General features: G+C 34.3%; 1 protein-coding gene across 1 annotated transcript in view; it reads right to left on the bottom strand.

Moving 5' to 3' along the window:
• The window catches only part of Wrn (Werner syndrome, RecQ helicase-like), a 129,415-nt gene that overhangs the window by 18,373 nt on the left and 90,684 nt on the right, over positions 1–20,358 (bottom strand). Inside the window, exons 22-30 of the mRNA XM_013025950.1 lie at positions 19,827–19,919; positions 14,837–14,978; positions 9,907–10,077; positions 9,733–9,830; positions 9,189–9,264; positions 8,286–8,359; positions 4,963–5,038; positions 4,614–4,726; positions 3,246–3,360 (exon numbers count right to left, since the gene is read on the bottom strand). Coding sequence (XP_012881404.1) covers positions 3,246–3,360; positions 4,614–4,726; positions 4,963–5,038; positions 8,286–8,359; positions 9,189–9,264; positions 9,733–9,830; positions 9,907–10,077; positions 14,837–14,978; positions 19,827–19,919 — 958 coding nt within the window. The remainder of the gene's footprint in view (positions 1–3,245; positions 3,361–4,613; positions 4,727–4,962; positions 5,039–8,285; positions 8,360–9,188; positions 9,265–9,732; positions 9,831–9,906; positions 10,078–14,836; positions 14,979–19,826; positions 19,920–20,358) is intronic.

The following is a 20,358-nucleotide window of genomic DNA, read 5'->3' as shown; positions in this document are numbered from 1 at the left end:
ACACACACACACACACACACACACACACACAAATCACATTTTCTTGATCCATTCATCCACCAAGGAGCATCTGGGTTGGTTCCATATCTTAGCTATGGTGAATAATGCTGCTATAAACACAGCTGTGATGGTAGCTTTAGTATAGCCTTGTTTGTGATCATTCCAATAACATTCTTTAATGAAATAGAAGAAGCAATCCAGAAATTCATATGGAATAATAGAAAACCTTGAATAGCAAAAAGAATCCTCAGCAGGAAGAACAGTGACGGAGGAATATCAATATCAAACTTCAAACTCTATTATAAAGTTGTTGTTATAAAACAGATTGGTACTGGCACAAGAACAAGCCTGACGACCAGTGGAATAGAATTAAAAACCCAGACATGATCCCACAGACCTATGGCTCCCTACCTAATCTTTGATAAGAAAGCCAAACCATCAGATGGAAGAACGACAGCCTCTTCAGCAAATGGTGCTGACAGAATTGGTTATACAACATGTAGAAATCTCAAATTAGATCCTTATATATCATTCTGCACCTGAATGAACTCAAAATGGATCAAAGACCTCAGGGTAAAAGTAGGAACCCAGAAAATATTGCAGGAAGGGATAGGGAGTACACTAGGACTCCTTGGCACAGGTCGAAATTTCCTAAATAAAGATCCAGAAACACAACAAATCCAAGAAAGGCTTGATAAATAGGATTGCCTGAAACTGTAGAGCTTCTGCATGGCAAAGCACATAGCTAGCAAGATCAATAGCCCACAGATTGGGAGAAAATCTTCACTAGTTATATAACAGACAAGGGCCTCGTATAAAAAATGTACCTAGAGCTCAAAAAAAAAATTAAACTTCCCAATAAATAAATCCTCAAAAAAGCTACCACCACATTAGTTACTGGACTGAAGAATTAAAAAGAGACTTCTCTGGAGAAGAAATAATAATGGCCAATAGACACATGAAGAATTGTTCAACATCTCCTGCCATAAAAGAAATGCAAATCAGAACCTCATTAAGATTCCACCTCACCCCAGTTAGAATGGCCATCATTAATAGTAGGTACAGGTGGGGATGTGGCCAAAAGGGAAAGGGGATGTAAACTGGTTCAACCACTCTGGAAAGCTGTGTGGAGGTTCATTAGAAGCTAAATACAGAACTACCCTAGGATCCAGTCATCCCACTCCTGGGCATTTACCAAAATGATCACATACAAGACAACACTAAAGCCATCAACACAACTATGTTCATTGCAGCATTATTTACCATAGTTAAGATATGAAACCAACCTAGATGACCCTCAGTGGATGAATGGATCAAGAAATATGGTATATATACACAATGGAATTCTATGCTTCCATCAGAAAATGGAAGACTTGGAAAAATCATATTAAGTAATGTGAGCCAGACCCAAAGAAACATAGGCTCCATGGTTTCCCTCATTTGTAATAATTAGGATATGTCTAGGATAGTCTTAGCGCAGGATCATAATAGTTCAATAGCTATGTACATATGACCATGTAAGATGATGCTAATCGAAATGAATTCCAAAGTATGTAAACAAGAGGTGTCTTGGTTTTTTGGGTTGTTAATTTTTAATGTACTGTGTTAGGTTACTCCTTTTTTCTTTCATTTTTTCCCCTTCGGTTTATCCCCTGATGTCACTGTTTTTGATTTGGGTACCCTGTGACTTGTTTATATATTTATCTGATTTGGGGAAGGGAAAGGAACAGCAAAATGGTAAGACAAAGGACAAGGGGTGAACCAATGCAACTGTGATATTCACAAGACACTATGTTGGAAATGAACTTTACAACTTGGGGAGGAGGAAAAGTGGGAGAAAAAAATGAGGGGGGGTAACAATGTTCGACAAGAAATGTACTTATTATCTTTCTTATATAACTGTAACCCCTCTGTACAACACCTTTGCAATCAAATTAACTTTTAAAAAATAACCTATTTTGGAATTACTTAACTTCTTTTATTTCCCAAGCAGCACACCCTCCTCCTGCTAATCCCCATCCACTCATAGTCTCTTTCTTCTCCCTAATACCCTGATCATTTGGATGTGACACATTATTTTTTAATCTCCATGTTCAAATTGTAAAGCTCTTATGAAATCTACTTAAAGTCAGCATTACTTGAAGGGGAAGGTAATGAAGTAAGTTATGTCCTTAGGTCTGAAGTCTGACAGAAGTAACATCATTTTGTCCCCAAGGAAAAAGACAGACCCTTGACCCTAGAACTGTTGCTTGTTCAAGTAGGTTTTACAAACAGAACTGTTTGTTCAGCAAGTTCTGCAAAAAAAAAAAATCCCCTAAAATGTTCTAGCTGCCCAGTGTTTTAGGACATCTAATTTTACTTCCACTGCTTAATTTTGCTTCTGTATAAGCTTTGCAACACAAAGAAAAAAAATGCGGTTTGTGTCTTTAAAAGACTAAATGAGCTGTCTTGGTGCTCCTTGATTTGGTAAGCCTATACCCCATGCAGCTGCTGGCCTTTGGAGGTGACAATACAGACTCCTACAATTTGGCTTATTAATTAGGCAGCCTTTGTTTTCTTGCTGATTGGGATACAACAATAACTTGAAAAGACATCCCTTACCAACTGAAAATCAGCTATAATTCCTATCTACCATAAAAGAATTTAACATGGACGCTGCTGACTTGTACCTATATACCTAGCTACTGAGATCTGAGGATCACAGTTTAAAGCCAGCTCTGGCAAGAAATTACATGATACTTCTATTATCTCCAATTAACCAGCAGAAAGCCTGAAGTACAGTTGTAGTTCAAAGTGGTACAGTACTATCCTGGAGTGAAAAAGCTCAGGGACAGCACTCAGCTGTTGAAAAATTTATCAACCTAAAATTTGATACTTAAATTTAAAAATAGAAACATCCCAATACACAAGAACAGTCTAGACAACTCTTATTATCCTCTTCAAATGTAAGCAATGTTAGTTCTAGTAGCACATGCCAGTAATCCTAGCACCTTGAAGGAAGGCATAAGAATCAAAGTACAGCTTTGGCTACATAGTAAAACTCTGTAGATAGATAAAATTAACTAGCATGCTTTAACAATTATTTACTGTAAAAACAATCTTAATTCATTGCCAAAGTATCCGTATGGAAATGCAAACACAGAGGGGAAAAAAAAACATTACTTTTGAAGAACATTATTGTTTCTAAAATGCTCAAAAAAATAAAAAAAGTATAGCCTAAGAGCTTCTGAAAAACAGTGTTTTACCTTAGCACTATTTTCATGGCAGAAATGCTTGACAACTTCCAACAGTGGAGCCAGCATAGTAGCTTTTCCTTCAGAAACACCATCGATCTGTTTTACATCTTCAACAGTAGTTGGTCTGTCATTGAAAAAAACAGAAAATCAGGAAACCAAGGTGCTATACAGCAAAAAAAAAAAAAAAAAAGATTTAACAGTGAAAAAAAACCACAATGTCCTCTTTCACAACATTATTTAGGTATTAACTGATAAACAGGCCATTACCAGAAAGAAACAGGATAACACCTAATGTTCTACATTATTACTGGATATTATTATTATTATTATTCACAGAAATAAAAAAACTCCTAAGTTTGAGGGAAGTTAAAAACTTCCAGAAAAAAATGTCTCATTCATTGTTTCACTTTCTACAAAATGTTTATCTGTAAGAACCACGATTTTTGCTCCATTTTTTAAAATTTTAGATTGTGCTTTTAAGTCTATAACACTAGTTCGTTTACACTTTTAATGGTTATATCATAATAGAAACTGCATGATAAATTTGTGTGTGTGCCAGTACTGGGTCTTAAACTCAGGGACTGGTATTCTTATTTAGCTTTTTTTTAGCTCAAAGTTAGCACTCTACCACTTGAGCCACTCTCCACTTAGAACTTTTTGTTAGTTAACTGGATTGTCTGCCTGACCTAGCTATGAACCAATATCCACAGATCTCAATAGCTAGGATTACAGAAGTGAGTCAGTGCTTGGCTTGTTGGTAATTTTTAATACTTAAACAATGACCTCTTGAATGATGTAGGCTCAATAATTTTTATTGTGTTCAACATTCAAGACTGTATGATGATTAATTTCATTTTCCTTAAACACATGCTGAGAATATAAAAATGTACTCATAATATATTTCATTTTTAACAAATTACTTATTATAAGGTATGTTCAATTTGTAATATCATTAGAATATCCCACAATAAAGTAGTTATCTATTGAATAAAATGTTGAAGCAGAAACAAGCTAGACATGGTGGTGCTTGCCTATAAACTCAGCTTCTTGGGAGGTAAGGGCAAGAAGATCACAAGTTTGAGGACAGCAAGGCTGAAGTTATTGAGACCCTATCTCAAAAACAACATTAAAAACAAGGTCATAGCTCAAATGATAAAATGCTTGCTAGCATGCATGAAGTCCTGAGTTCAATCTTCAGTACAGAAAAAAGAAAAACTTAATAGGCAGGCACTCTTCCAGTTGAGCTACATCTTAGCCTGTTAGTATTTTTTAGGTTCTTTTCAGTACTATCTTTCTAGTACTATCCTCAGACTGTAACCTTCCTATCTACTGTCTTTCTGGGATGACAGAACATGTGTCAGAACATAAATCCTTTACCTCAATTTGGCCATATCCAACAGTATCTTATTTGTTGCCAGAATAGCTGGAGGAACATCCATTTTATTTGCATATTTCTGTCTAGCTTCTACCAATTTGCCGTATAACACAGTCTAAACAACAACAGCAAAAAGAAAGAAAGAAATCAACACTTTCTTAAATGTACTTCAACTTCAGCTTTTATTTTTAGAGCTTCAGCTATCACATTTTCCCTTAACATGAAAATACTCTGAACACTATCACAGATTCTTACCAGAAGAACACCTTTTAAAATCTTGTCAACAGAATTTTAAGGATGCAAAGAATACTAACAAAATTCTTATAAACCAACTTTTTATAGAAGATTTACCTGAGCCTCTTGTTCTTGAGCTGAAAGAGCTGGTTCTGCAAGATGGTCACATTTTCCCGGTGACTGAATCATGATTCTAAAATATTTCAAAGAAAATAAGCAATATGAAGCTTTTTCTTCTAGTTTAACTTTTCTTTGGCCTACAGAATGAAAATATCTTTCCAAGTCAGTAATGACAGTTGTTCTTCAGAACACCAGAAAGATAATTTGTTACTTAAACATTTTGAATCAAATCTATTTACTATAATGGTAAAGTTAAAACTGCAATTTGAATTTTTTACACAATGGGAAACTTAAGAAGAGCATCTGACCAGACGCCAGTGGCTCACACCTATAATCCTCGCTACTCAGGAGGCATCTTGGTTCAAAGCCAGCCCAGGCAGGAAAGTCCGTAAGCCTCTTATCTCCAATAAACCACCAGAATACCAGAAGTGGTGCTGTGACTCAAGTGGTAGAGTGGTCACCTTGAGCTGAAGAGCTGAGACAGTGCCCAAGACTTGAGTTCAAGCCCCACGACTGACAAGAAAAAACAAAACCAAACAAAAAGAGCATCTGTCCCATCTGAAAGAAAATACTTCTTATCCAAACAAAAAATAATACATTTAGGAGAATGGAAGTATAATCCATGATTCCTACTGTTAAAAAAACTGAATTTTTGATTGGTGGGAAAAATTAATAAACATAAAATTATTCAGAACTCTTTCAAAATCAATGAAGTAAATCTAAAGTAAACTAAGTGATTTAGTTTTGGATCCCTCAAGAGAAGAATATGCACCTAACTAGCAATCTTGTAATAAAATGTGCGAGGCAAAATAGTAGATATTCTATAAGAGCCATCTTTCACTGATTAACTAGAAACAGCAAAAGTTATTAAAGTGGAATTGTGTACAATAAACTACATGAATTAGAATTTAAGTAAACTCTTGCTTCTTACAAATAAGGGAGAAAATATGGCTAATATTTAAGAAATGTTGACAAATGTCTTTATTGTAAGAATTGAGAAACTATGGTGTAAAATAAGATTTCAAGGCTAGGCATAGTGTCAAACATTTGTAATACCAGCAACAAGGACACTGAGGTAAGAGGATAAACTTAAGACTGGTCTGAGCTACACAGAGGCACCCTATCTCAAAAAGCTGCTCAAAGTACAATTTATACATGTATGAAAATAGTATAATGAAACCCCTTAGATCAATTACTCTACACTAATGAAAATTTAAAAACAAAAATAGCTGACAACTGCTTTTCTAGCTCTTTGGAAGGCTGAGATTGGCAAGGGTCACAGTTCAAAACTAGCCCAGACAGAAAAGTCTAGGAGATTTGATTTCCAAAATAAACACCAAAAAGCTGGAGGCATGGCTCAAGTTCAGTGAGTATGAGACTTTGAGTTCAAAGGACTGACCAAAAAAAGGGAAAAATAGAAATAATAAAGAAGTAAGATAGTTTTCATTTCCACATTTATCAAAATCCTACCACTTATATAAACTTGAATGTGAGGAACAATGACAGATCAAAGAATTGGTAATATAATATTAATCAAGAAAATTATAAATTCGCCATAATATAGTAAATCTTTAAATGAAGAAATGCTTACTAAACTTTTCATGTACTAGTTATTACATGCCACATATTGAAAACAAAAAAGAAAAGCTGTTTAGGATGGGAAAAGGGATATGGAAAACATCTGTGGGTCCAAAGGAGTGTTATTTAAATAGACAAAGCTTTAGAATGAACATATAAATTTACTATAATGTGATATGAATGTAAATATTACCCACTTAGTCTGTGTACATATAAGACATGACAACTTTTTCAAACCCTGTTTCTCAGGTCTCTGGAATTCTATATACATTTTCATAAAGTCAGCCAGTCACAGAGTAACCTGAAAAAGAATACCTCATTTTTCTCTAGCTCAGTTTCCATATTATGACTACAATGTACTTTCTTTTAAATATGGTAGAATATATTTCTTGTAAATATAGTAACAACGTTAGATACTAGAGGCAGAAAAATACATATCTGAAAGCCAGTAAACTACATAAGTGTTGGTATCTTTGACTACAGAACAGCAATAGCAATTTTACTCATCAATTAGAATAATGATATTGTATCATTTGTAAAGAAATGGAAGAACTGGAAACAATATGTTCAGTGCAGTAAGTCATGCCCAGAGAAACAAAGGCTGCATGTTTTTCCTCACCTGTGGAAGCCAAAATTAGCTAATAAACATTATGTTGGGTGGCATGCAAATGTATTAGCTGAAATGATGGTAGATTCAAGGGAAATCTTGAATAGTATAATTCCTTATAAAGACCAAGTTAAAGTGCAACAAAATAAACCCAGGAAGTGGGTACATGAAAGGAGTGCCATGGGCCAAAGAGGGAGGGTTAGACAAAGGAAAAGGAGAAGGGGGAATGGGGATGAAGCCAAGAATGTATGTATATCCTACAAAATTAAGAAAAGTAAAGGAGACCAGGTGCTGCTGTGGTTAAAGCCAGCCCTGGCAAGAAAGTCAGTGACACTCTTATATCCAATTAACCACCAGAAAACCAGGAGTGGTGCCGTGGCTCAAAGTGGTAGAGAGCTATCCTTCAACAAAAGAGCTCAGGGACAGGGCCTAGGCCCAGGTCAAGCCCCACAACCAACTAAAAAAGAAAAAAAAAGAAAGCATTAAAAAAATAATAATAATAAATTAAAAAAAAGCAGCCGGGCATTGGTGGCTCACGCCTGTAATCCTAGCTACTCAGGAGGCTGAGATCTGAGGATCACAGTTCAAAGCCAGCGCGGGCAGGAAAGTCCGTGAGACTCTTATCTCCAATAAGCCACTAGAAAACCAGAAGTGGCATTGTGGCTCAAGGAGTAGAGCACTTGACTTGGGCTGAAGAGCGCAGGGACAGTGCCCAAGCCCAGAGTTCAAGCCCCACAACTGGAAAAAAAAAAAAGTGAGGGACTGGATGTGTTGAGCAGGTAAGATTTTTAAAAATATAGCTAACCAAAGGTTGCTCTAAAAAGTAAATGAGTATACATAGTAGTAACTAACCTGTAGCTGATTTTAAGAATTAAATGAGATGTCATATATAAAGTGCCTCATATTTAACACAAAACATGGCAAACACTAATATTCAAAATCTGTCAGATGTTAAACTAATATTATCATTGTATATGCTGTTTTAATAATCACAATATTAGTAGGATTACAATTTAACTTTGACTTCCTTTTGCCAATTCAGTCCAACATGTGAAAATCCTTTGTCTGTAGGAAAGAAAAGTAAATAGTACTGAGAATACATAAATATAGGAAATAAGCATTTAGAGCTCTGTACCTTTTTTCAGAAATGTTACTCCCAGAAGGAATTTTCTCAAGTGCTTTGTAAGAATACATCTTCTCCAAGTTAGACTGCTTTCCAACACGTAAAATCAATTTGAAGAAAATTACAAGTTTAAAAAGCATTTAAATGTAAACAGAAAACATAAAATCTCATAATGAACATTTTCCCTGACTAATCAGGTCATCAAATAAATTAATTTAAAATAGCTCTTAAATTAGCAACTTCTAAGATTCTTAGAGGCAGTTTACTATATAACCCTATGTCTCATTCTTCTCAAAAAAAAAAGTCTTACAACACACAGCAAGAGCCTGTTATAAAATTGCTTCAAATATATTCTGTGTACTTTAATAAAGCAGAAAAAGGGCACTAGAAAATTTAATCTATCACATTTGTCCATTATCCATGTTTTAATTAGCTAAAAATCTGCCTCTGCAGAAATTCTTACTATCCACGGGTTATCTACATCACAACAAAGCAAAAAGTCTATGTGTAGTTTTAATGAAAATAATTAGAAATGAGGCTACTTTTAACCAAGCATTATAATATATTTAAAACTTAATTTTTCCCATTTGTACAATAGTTATATACCGTCTTTAATACGTGTGTGCTCTTACCTGTCTAGGGCTAATTATAGAAACAACATTCTCTAAATAGCTAAAAAAAAAAATACTCCAATTCAAATGAGTCACAAAAAAAGCTTAAAATAATCTAATTCCTTTCTTAAATATTTCAGAACTAATGTTCTATAAATCATATCACACATTGTGTTCATTTCATTTATTTCCAAGTTATACCACTTTTCTCTCTAGGTGGAGACGAATTAAAATATAACATTTTAAATCAGGAGCTGAATCAATAAAGGATGAAATAAATAAGGACCATCTTTTTGAAACACACCTTCTTCTCTGCAGTTAATTCAACTGGTATTTGATTAGAGGAATGCTGTTCAGTGCCTGAAGACAAAGCTTTCCAACTGAAAAAGAGTAAAATTAAATCAGCTCCAATGTCAAAATGCAATTATCTAATTCATAAATCATCATGCTGCACTTTCAGGAAAGTAGATAAGATTATATCCCTTTTAGAACTGATGATTTTTAAAACTAATATCTGTTTTCCAAAAAGGAAGAAGTTTGGAAAAAAAAACAGGATACATGATTAATAATATGTAAGGTACTAAAAAGTAAGGAAGTTGCTAAAACTTCTTGCCTTCTCTACACATAAGAAGCAGACAGGGTACATGCATTCTTCTCATTCACCTCATTGCTTCTTAATCAATACAAAAGCAGTTTCTAAATAATACGTTCTTTTTCCCATGGTTCCCTTTCTCTAACAAAGTATGTTCAAACAGTCAGCTAACTTCATCTGAGTGGTATCTGCAAGTTGGTATAACTTAAATCATTGAAACAACAATAGAAACCCAAATGTAAACAGAAAAATGAACCTTGGCAGAAGAAACTTCTTTGGACACAGTTCTTCATTAGGTTCAAGAATAAGTCTCTGAGGAGATCCTTTATTGGCTTTATCAAGCCAATTTCTACCCTATCAAAAGCAAGAAGAATCTTAATGCATAGTAAAAATAAGTTGAAGTTCACAGGTAGTTTTCTATAGGGCTTACCTTTTTTGTAAGGATGCAAATCTTTACAAATTTATTACTCCCAGGAACTTCTACCAAGAATCCTTCTGTCATAAGGTGACGGGAAAAGGCTTTCCACCAACTCTCTGTTTCATCCTTGCCAGTGCCAAAAAGCTTGTGAGAGCGGTATCTATCTGCAAGACGCTGAGAACTCTGAAATTATAAAGTTAATCTTTCAAAATAGGTAAAACAGTTTTTATTGAGTTTAAACAATAAATTTTGGCTTTAAACTGTACAAAATTTTTATAATCTTCTGAATACTCAGAAAGAGCGATAAAGAAATAATGATAGAAAAACACATGTTTGAAATTTCTCATTTTGGAAAGCTAAAAATTTGTGATGCAAATAGTTTTAACACAGGCAGAACAAGATTATATACTTCACTGAAAAGACATATGACCTTAGAATTTCAAAATCTTCCTGAGCATATAATTGAAAACAAAGTATGTTACATAAATAAAAATTAACATATATGAAAACCTGGCACCAGTGACTCATGCCTAGAATCCTAGCTATATACGGGGCTGAGATCTGAGGATCAGATTAAGGTCTGAAGTCAGCCTGATCAGGAAAGTTCAGACTCTTTTTTTTTTTAATATGAGTTTTTTATTGTAAAAATACTGTACAGAAGGGTTATAGTTACATGAGCAAGGTAATGAGTACATTTCTTATCAAGCATTGTTGCTCCTCCTTTGTTTTTCCCCTACCATCCCTTCCCTTCCACCTCCACTACACTCCTCCAGCCCTAAATTGTAAAGTTCATTTTTCAACACAGTGTCTTCTACATCTCATTGTTGCAATGGGTCAACCTGTATCCCTATTTAAACATTTTGTTTTTTCCCTTCCCCTCCCCAAATTATACCAACATCAAATACAGTGAAAACAGGGGCTATACCGTGGGGGAGGGACATACAAAGCAAAAAAAAAAAAAGAAAGAAATTACATTGTACCTTATAAATACGTTAGAAACAATAGCAAGCAAGAAAGAAAAAGTCACTTGTGTCCCTATCTTGGAGTTCACTTTGCTTAACTTCATTTTATTTGGTCATATGTACATAGCTTTTGACCTTTTCTACTTGTCCCAGCCATATGCTAGTTATTGCAAATAAGGGAAACCATGGGACCTATGTTTCTTTGGGCCTGGCTTACTTCACTTAATACAATTTTCTCCAAGTCTTTCCATTTCCTAACAAGTGGGGCAATGTCATTCTTTCTGATGGAGGTAATAGAATTCCATTGTGTATATATACCACACCTTCTTGATGCATTCATCTATGGAGTGGCATGTGGGCTGGTTCCATATCTTAGCTATGGTAAATAATGCTGCAATAAACATTGTTATGCTGGTAGCTTTAGTATGGTATGTGTATGTAAGGGTGTTTTTTTAATCTCTTTTGACCCTTTGGTCCTTTCTTTCTTCCTTCCTTCCTTCCTTCTTTCTTTCTTTTTCTTTTTTGCATGACTTAATCTTTCATGAGACTCTTAACTCCCAACTAACCACCAAAGAGCCAGCAGTGGAACTGTAGCTCAAGTGGTAGAGCATTAGCTTTGAGCACAAAAGCTCTGGGACAGCACCAAGCCCTGAGTTCAAGACCAAGGAGCAGCGTGTGCACAGGCCAAATGTGTAGGCTTCCAAAGGAATGGTTAACATATTCTATAACCAGTTTTCTATTAAATCTTAAAAATAAAAACAGACTATTCAAATAGCGCCCAAGCCCAGAGTTCAAGCCCCACAGCCAACAAAAAAAAGGTAAAAAAATAATAATAAAAGGAACCCTGTCCCTGTGCTCTTCAGATTAAGGCAAGTGATCTACTGCTTGAGCCACAGCACCACTTCCAGTTTATTGGAGTTAATGAGACTCATGGACTTTCCTGCCCGGGCTGGCTTTGAACCGTGATCCTCATATCTCAGCCTCCTGAGTAGCTAGGATTACAGGCGTGAGCCACTGGTGCCCAGCAGGTTCAAGCCCCAGTACTAACACAAAACAAAATGAACCAAATCTCTCTCTCTCTCTCTCTCTCTCTCTCTCTCTCTCTCTCTCTCTGACTTACTGTTCTGGTAAGTGAAGAATATCTTCTTAAAGAAAGACACTAACACTGGAATAAAACATTTGTTAAAACAACTCATTTTATCATAAAAGTGCTTACAAAAAAATATCCTAAGAAAAGCCACCTGTCTTCAAAGAGCATCTGATAAAAATCCATCATATGTTTAAAGGGATATTCAAGAAAAAAAATATATATATATGTCATAATGACCCAACTTTAGTAAATGAACCAGGCTTGGTAACTCTTGACCCAACTGATAAGGACAATAATAGTGTAAAAGCAACAATGATTGAATATTCCAGATGTCCAAAACTCCCAATCCTACTTTTTCACCATAAATATCCCTGATACTAGAATATTCAGTTCCAATCTTCTTAGGTATGGCTGCACTCACAATTGGGTATGTACTTTCCTTTTTCCTCTTTCCTTTGCTTCTAAGCTTCTTTTTTTTTAATTTTTTAAAAATTGTGACTCCCAATGTTTCCTAAAATTCTTTTCTGAAACAACATTACAAATTTGGACCCTAAGGGAGACCTTTCCATTTTGGAGAGCTCCCTAGAGGCGCATCAGTTCCAATAACAAAAATAATCTTTTTAATATATATTTTTATTAGAGTGTATTAATTGTACAAATGAGTTTCATTATATTTCTATACATGCATATAATGTACTTCAAATTCACTCCACCTTTTCATTCCCCCTTCTCCTTTTAAAATAATGTTTCATAGGTTTTATCAATCTATTTTCTCTATTTTCAAACATATAGAGAGAGTACTTGGAGTCTATTCACCCTCTATAGATTCCTCTTTCACCCTCAATCTTCTAGCTGGTTCTCACACCCTAACAGTATTACCTTATGCTGGGGCCATAACAGAGTTTATGTGTTTAGGAAGATGTTCCATTTAATCGTGGCTATGCAAATTAATGTCTATGTTTCTGTTTTCTACTCTATAATATTAAGGTCATTGCTTATCATATACTCCAGGGTGTTTAAGGATTTGTATACGGTGAGTTGTTTAGTCAGTTAAAATGAAGTTCATTAGGCAACACTTTAACTACTTAATCTCTACTCAAACTTGCTTTAAAGAAAATTTAAATCTACTCACAACTTATGGACAAGCTGCATAAATATTTATACTATTCAGAAAAATCTTGTGTAAGAGAAAATGATCATGTACATATATATTTTATGTACATGTATATTTTAACTTTTTAAAGAAACTCCAATAGTTCTCAGTTTAAGACACATCATTTTACACATTAAAATTATTTACAAAGAAATTAATTTGTCCTAAATTGGTTAAGGAGAACAATTTGGTAAATTCTCAAAAGAATTACAATTATAATTTTTTGAAGCAATATCCCAATAGGTAAGATCACTGAAATGGGGCATGGGAGGGGGACTTACCTTATTCTTCATACAGTTAAGGGGCACTTTTTAAAAAAGTTTTATACTTTGTCTAGCAAGGGTAGTATAAAATTTCACAAAGGATAAACTTCTTAATTTGAAGACTCCCAGAAGACAATGTCAGTATAAGCAACTTGGTTTTCAAATAATAGGTGAAATTTGATCCCCCTTGTGACCACTTCAAGTTTCCCAGCCTGCTTCAACTTATTTGTTGATACTGAATATGGCGGGATTATACCAAATTAAAACAATGTTTTATAAATGACACATTTACAAATGGAATACACAGGTTTTGAAGGAGACAGAAGAAATTTTCACACATCGCAAGCATATTCAAGGTGTTCCTTGCAACCTAAGATTTTCTTAATAAAAAGTATCAGAATCACACAAATACTTTTACTACTAAGTTTCCAATCAAATATGTGATTTAAGAACAAAATCTTAAACTCCTTTCAGTATATAAGAGAAAGAACAAAACAACAGGAGTTTTACACATATTTTCATCATACACCATTAAAAAAATGTCACAACTGATGATCCTTTCTACAGAAAATTAAAAAATACACAAAGCATGAGTATTTAATGAATGCTTACCTAAATTTTTTTTAATTCCACATACAAAATGAGATTTTTAATCTTTATGTTTTATAGCTGTTTTAATATACTATATAAACATATTTGTAAAATAGCCTATCTTCTACTCTTGATTTATTAAACTAATAACAATATACAATACTTAAATTTGTTTTTCACATTTCTAAATCAAGAATAAACAGTACAGAAAGCTTCTTAGACTATAAATAAACATCATATTCATAGCTTTAATTTCTTAGCATAAAACTGGCACACTATAATTATTCAAAAAAAGAAAGTTCTTGCTCATGTAATTGTAACCCCTCTGTATGATATTTTCACAATTAAAAAAAAGTAATTGGAATTTTACTGATAAATATCCACCAGTAAAACAAACACAAAAACAGAAATGAAAAACTTTTCTTAGAATGTTAAACACTTTGATAGGAAATTAAAGGAAAAAAAAAAGAATATGCTGTCATATTATTACTACTAAACATAGACAATAACAAAATAATTCCTGAAATAATCTTTTGCACAAAGAATTTAATAGATTTTGGGCACCAAAAGATACAACTTTGTCTTACCAGTCCCCTGGTATAATGAGAGTTAACTTTCCTTAATTATCCTAAAGTTAGTCTGGGGATTCACTTACTTCATTCTCATCTGAGGTGCAGAGCTTAAACAGCAGTGACAGATGTTCAAAACAGCAATGCATAATACACATAGCATTGTCAAAGTATTGAGCGCACAGTTTAGCTAAAACTTCCTATGGCTCAATAGCTCATGTGAAACCAAAGCAACAATCATGTACACAGCAAACCTCTGTATGAGTTGACAGAAAAATAAAAGAACTGTGAAGGTTATTCACAGTTATACTTACAGATCCTCGGAGAAATAAAATTGGAACCCCAATGCCAAATTTTTCCTCTAAGATGTCTACAGCAGATAGTAGCAGGAATGCCTGTCGACCAAAGTCCTTTGATGTCTCATCCAAGTCATTAACAGTGTAGCAATGACTTAACCTAAATACAAATAACATATACTAAGAAAGTATAAACAAGGCACTTATCTTTAGAAATAAAAAGATTTAAGCTGAGCCAGGTGACTAGTACTTGTAATCCCAGCCATGTGTGAAGTATAAAGGAGGATTGTGGTCCTGGCTGGCTGGCTAAGCCATGGACCCCATGTGAAAAAAATAACTAAAGCAAAAAGGGTATGGGATGTAGCTCAAGTATCAAGAATGATTGTCTGGCAAGTACAAGGCTCTGTGTCTAAAATCAGTATCATCAGAAGAAAAAATGTTATTATTATTATTTTCTTTGGACAGTCATGGGGCCAGAACTCTGGGCCTGGGCACTGTCCCTCAGCTCTTCAGCTCAAGGCTAGCACTCTACCACTTGAGCCACAGCACCACTTCTGGCCTTTTCTGCTTGTGGTGCTGAGGAATTGAACCCAGAGCCTCATGCATCCAAGGCAAGCATTCTACTACTGAGCCACCCTCCCAGCCCCTAGGAAAAAATTTAAAAAGAGGTTTAGTGTAACAATTAGCCAAGAAAAAAATATCTCCCACAACAAGTGATTCAGAAATAAGCAGTTTATTACAGACAAGTGTATGAGAAGTATCTAACATGGGGAATAAATAACAATATAGCCTTACAGAAAGATGTGGTAACTTCCTTTAGTGTGCCAGAAGGCAAATTTCATAGAAGGTACCCAAACCTTAGAAGATTAAAAAAAAGTTCAAAAGAAGCTGAGCGGCAGGACTATACCTAGGGAAGCTCCAGCTCATCAGTTATATACCTCTTGAGCTTCTGTGCTTTGCTGAAAACAAAAAAACACCCAGTGCCTGCAAGGAAATGGATGGACCTAGAATAAATCATGCTATGTTAGGTACGCCAAGCTCAGCAAGACAAATGGTACATGCTTTCTCTCATATTCGAAAGCTAGACCTAAAATACATGGGGACATGGTAAATTATACAGGAGTCTAGGCATCCACACACACAGTGAGATACTCCTAGCAATGCCTATGTGCAATTGATCATATAAAATATTTATCAAAATAAAAATAGCAGTGCCTTGCTCTACCACTTGAGCCATGCCCAACTCTTTTTGCTTTAGGTTATTTTTTTCAGGTAAGGTCTTGTACTTTTGCCCAGCCTGGCTTGGGCATAAGTCTCCTACCTATGCCTCCAGCGTATCTGGGATTACGGTTGTGGATCACCCTACTCAGCTTGTTTGTTGAGATGGTGTCTTGCAAATGTTTGCCAGACTAGCCTTCAACCACAATTCTCTTGATCTCTACCAACCAAGTAGTTGGGATTAATAGATATGACCCACTGCACTTGTCCTAAAGTGTTATTTTAAACTTCCATAAACGTAAGAACTTTCTATCAATCAATTGAATTATAGTAAGAAAGAACTTGATTACCAACTCACTCAGATTTTGAGATAAGCTATAGTCTAATGTAAGGGTCAGAAACCTTTTCTGAAAGGACAAAATAGTAAGTATTTTAAGCTTTGTGATAAAGCTTTATAGACAAATAACTCAAGCAGCTATATTAACCAAAAGAACATAGCTGTGTTCCAAGGAAATTTGGCCCAGAAGCCATAGTTTGGCAACCCCAGTTCTAATAATCAGTACCTATATTCACTCCATTATGTTTGAGATGTGTAAATCCTCCTTCAATGATTTGCAATCAGTGGGCTACAAAGTGATTTTATATATGCTAAGAAGTTAATTACCCCAGATAGATCTTAGGGTAATGGACTCTAACAGTTACCCCAGTGTATTATAAAATAATTATCATTTGCTCTAATGGATCATAAAGCAAAAATATTTGATATACATTGATTTTGTTAATTTGAATAAGGTTCTATATGTATGAATCTGACAGATCAAACTTATTACTAACTTGATCAAATTTTCTATTTCATTAATTTGTGATTGCTTAGCATTACAAATAATTGAACTCTCCTAATTTTATGAATTTATAGATATATTTCAGCTTTTTTGTCAGTTTGTGCTTTGTTGCTTTGTGTGTATAGAATGAGTTTGTGTTCTTGGTAATAGAACACTGTATATACAGAATATCTCTGTCCCTAATGATACTTCAAATTGTTTAATAGTAACACAGCTACACCTACATATACAGGTAATCCTATAGGCATATCATTTGTTTTTATTTTATTTTTCAATTAACATAGTTAAATTGACTATATTTATATAAAAAGTTCTACAAATTTTAACACATTCATATATTCAGATGCAGGGTTATCAAAGCTTAACCACAATCAAAACACAACAAATCCATCACTCCAAATTCCTGCTTTGCACTATCCTTTTGTAAAGATACTATTTCATTCCACTTGGTCCCTGGCAACCACTGTTCATTTCTTCATCCCTCTAGTTTATCTTCACATTTCAGGGAACACCATAATACTATACTGCAAAAAAAGTGCTATTCTTTTAAATGTTTGGTAGAATTTGTTATTCATCTGGGCCATAGAATTTTATTTTTAGAGGGTTTTATAACAAGGAATTAAATCCTTCCAATGGTTATAAGACTATCTGTTTCATTATATATGTATTGTTAGTTTGGGGTAAAGGAATTGGTTCATTTTATCTACATTATTAAATACACTGAATTTTTCATAATATGCTCTTCTTATCTTTATTAATGCTCATGAGGACCATAGCAAATTGTCTCTCTTGGTGTTTTTTGTTGTTGTTGTTTTTTGGTCGGTCGTGGGGCTTGAACTCTGGGCCTGGGTGTTGTCCCTCAGCTCTTCAGCTCAAGGCGAGCGCTCTACCACTTGAGCTACACCACCACTTCCGGTTTTCTGGTGGTTTATTGGAGATAGGAGTCTCACGGGCTGGCTTTGAACCACAATCCTCAGATTTCAGCCTCCTGAGCAGCTAGGATTACAGGCGTGAGCCCCAGCGCCTGGCCATCTCCCTTGTTTTTCATATTGGTGACCTGAGTCCCTTTTTACTCAGCCTTATTAGATTATTTTTTAAATCATTTTCATTAACTTTTATCCATAGTAAGTTTTTGGATTCACGAATTTTCACTACTTTTACTTTTTATTTCATTTGCATATACTTGTATCTTCATTATTTTGGAGGGGAAGGTCCGGTTGTGGGGCCTGAACTCTGGGGCCTGGGCGCTGTCCCTCAGCTCCTCAGCTCAAGGCTAGCACTCTACCACTTGAGCCACAGCGCCACTTCCGGCTTTTGTCTTTTTGCTTATGTGGTGCTGAGGAATCAAACCCAGGGCCTCATGCATGCAAGGCAAGTGCTCTACCACTGAGCCACCTTCCCAGCCCCTCTTCATTATTTTTATCCTTAAGCTTCCTTTTGGTTTATTTTCCTCATTTGTTTGCTTCCTAAGGTAGAGCTTATTGATGTGAAGCTGTTGTCTTTTATATTGTTAAGATTTAGTTCTGTGTATTTTCTTCCCATATTTTATTATTTATATATATTTACAATTATATATATTTATATTATATTTTCATTTTCATTTCATTTCATTCAAAATACTTTCTAATTTGCTCAAAGATTTCCTCTTTGACTGGAAGATAAATTAAAAATGCTAATTAATTTCCAAGGATTTGGAACATTATGTTCCTCTTATTGCTTGCTAATTCAATTCCATTATTGTAAAAGAAATTACCCATATAGAATATTTTTACATTTTTAAATGTTTTTTACTCAAATAATGATCTATGTCCATGCATAATTCAACTGCCCTTGAAAAGAATGTATTTTGATGCTATTGTATAGAACATTCCATAAAAATTAATTACAGCCATTTTGTTGGTAATCTTGTTCATTTCATCTATCTTGCTATTTATTTTTTTATTTTATTACTAGTCTAACAATAACTTCAAAAAGATGTTGAAGTTACCAACTGTACTTGTGGATTCCTCTATTTCCCCATTCAGTACTCTTAGTTCTTGTGCTCATAAGTACATGTACACTGAGAATTACATCTTTTTAGTTGTGATGGTTACTTTTATGTATTAAATTATCTAGGCTATGATGCTAGAAGTTGCTTCAGAAGTATTTTGTACACATGTGATTAGCATTTATAGTCATCTGACTTCAAGAAAAAGAAATTACCACCAAGATTTTGCTCAAGTCTGAGCCAATCGATTGAAAGCTTCAGTAAAAAGTGACATGTAAGGAACAAAAAATTCTACTTTAATACCAAGTCTTACATGAGTTTCCAGATTACCTATAAACTGTAAGACCTGCCAATCGCCACAATCCAAGTAGGTAAGCCAATTCCTTAAAATTAATTCATCACATCACTCTTCACTCTTCTCCCTTGCTTCTTCCTTTCCTCTATCCATCCATTAATTACTGATTCTCCTTCACTGGGAACTCTAAACTGATAAAATAGTGAAATACTTTTATATCACACAAAGTCTTTCTTTAGACCTGGTAATATTCTTTTGCTCCAAATCCTTAATTGCTCAATACTAAAATAATAATTCAACTGTTCTTTAAGGTAAATTTTTCAAGGAATACGCTTCCTTCCTTTTGTACAGAATTATACTTGCAATGGGCTTCTAAGGACATCACGTTAGATGGGTATGTTAGATCCATAAATTGAAACAATCAATTTTGATAATTTTTAACTTAAGTGGTATCCCTGAACACTTAATAGTTTATAACTACTGATGTGTTTAGATTTAGGTCTACCATTTTATTACTTTATCCACTATATAAAGTACTTGAAATTGTTTGCTTTATAAATAATTTCCTTTTTAAAAACTAAAATATGTAACATTCATCAAAAACACAAATGATTTTTTTAAAAAGAGTAAAGACATTTAGAATGTCTATCAAAAAGAACTCTTTACCTGGACCTGCAATTATCACAGCATTTTTCAGTTCCCATGATGCCCAAGGAAGCCTTTCTTAGTTTTTTGTCCTCAAAATGAGACAAGATGATTCTGTCCAAAAGAAAAATCTTAATTAAATATAAGAACAAATATATACATATAAAAAGCATTGATAATTGTTAATACATGTAAAAGGCAGTAACTAATTTATCTGGGATCTCATTATATGACTTGTTTATTCATACAATAAAAGTTGTCCTACAAATTGAAGAGAGACTCAACAAATGGGATTACCTTAAAATAAAAAGTGTCTGCACAGCTGAAGACATAGCAACCAAACTAGAAAGACAGCCAACTAATTAGGAAAAAATATTTACCAGCAATATATCAGACAAGGGCCTAATATCCATTATATACGGGGAACTCAAAAAACTAATCCCTCCCAAACCCAACAAATCAAGAGAGACTTCTCAGAAGAGATAAAAATGGCAAAGAAACACATGAGGAAATGTTCACCATCCCTGGTTGTAAAGGAAATGCAAATAAAGAC

Source organism: Dipodomys ordii, unplaced genomic scaffold, assembly GCF_000151885.1.
Source record: "Dipodomys ordii isolate 6190 unplaced genomic scaffold, Dord_2.0 Scaffold4, whole genome shotgun sequence".
NCBI classification, from domain to species: domain Eukaryota; kingdom Metazoa; phylum Chordata; class Mammalia; order Rodentia; family Heteromyidae; genus Dipodomys; species Dipodomys ordii.
Note: the sequence above shows the minus strand (reverse complement) of the source record. Positions and strands in the feature narration are given on the sequence as shown.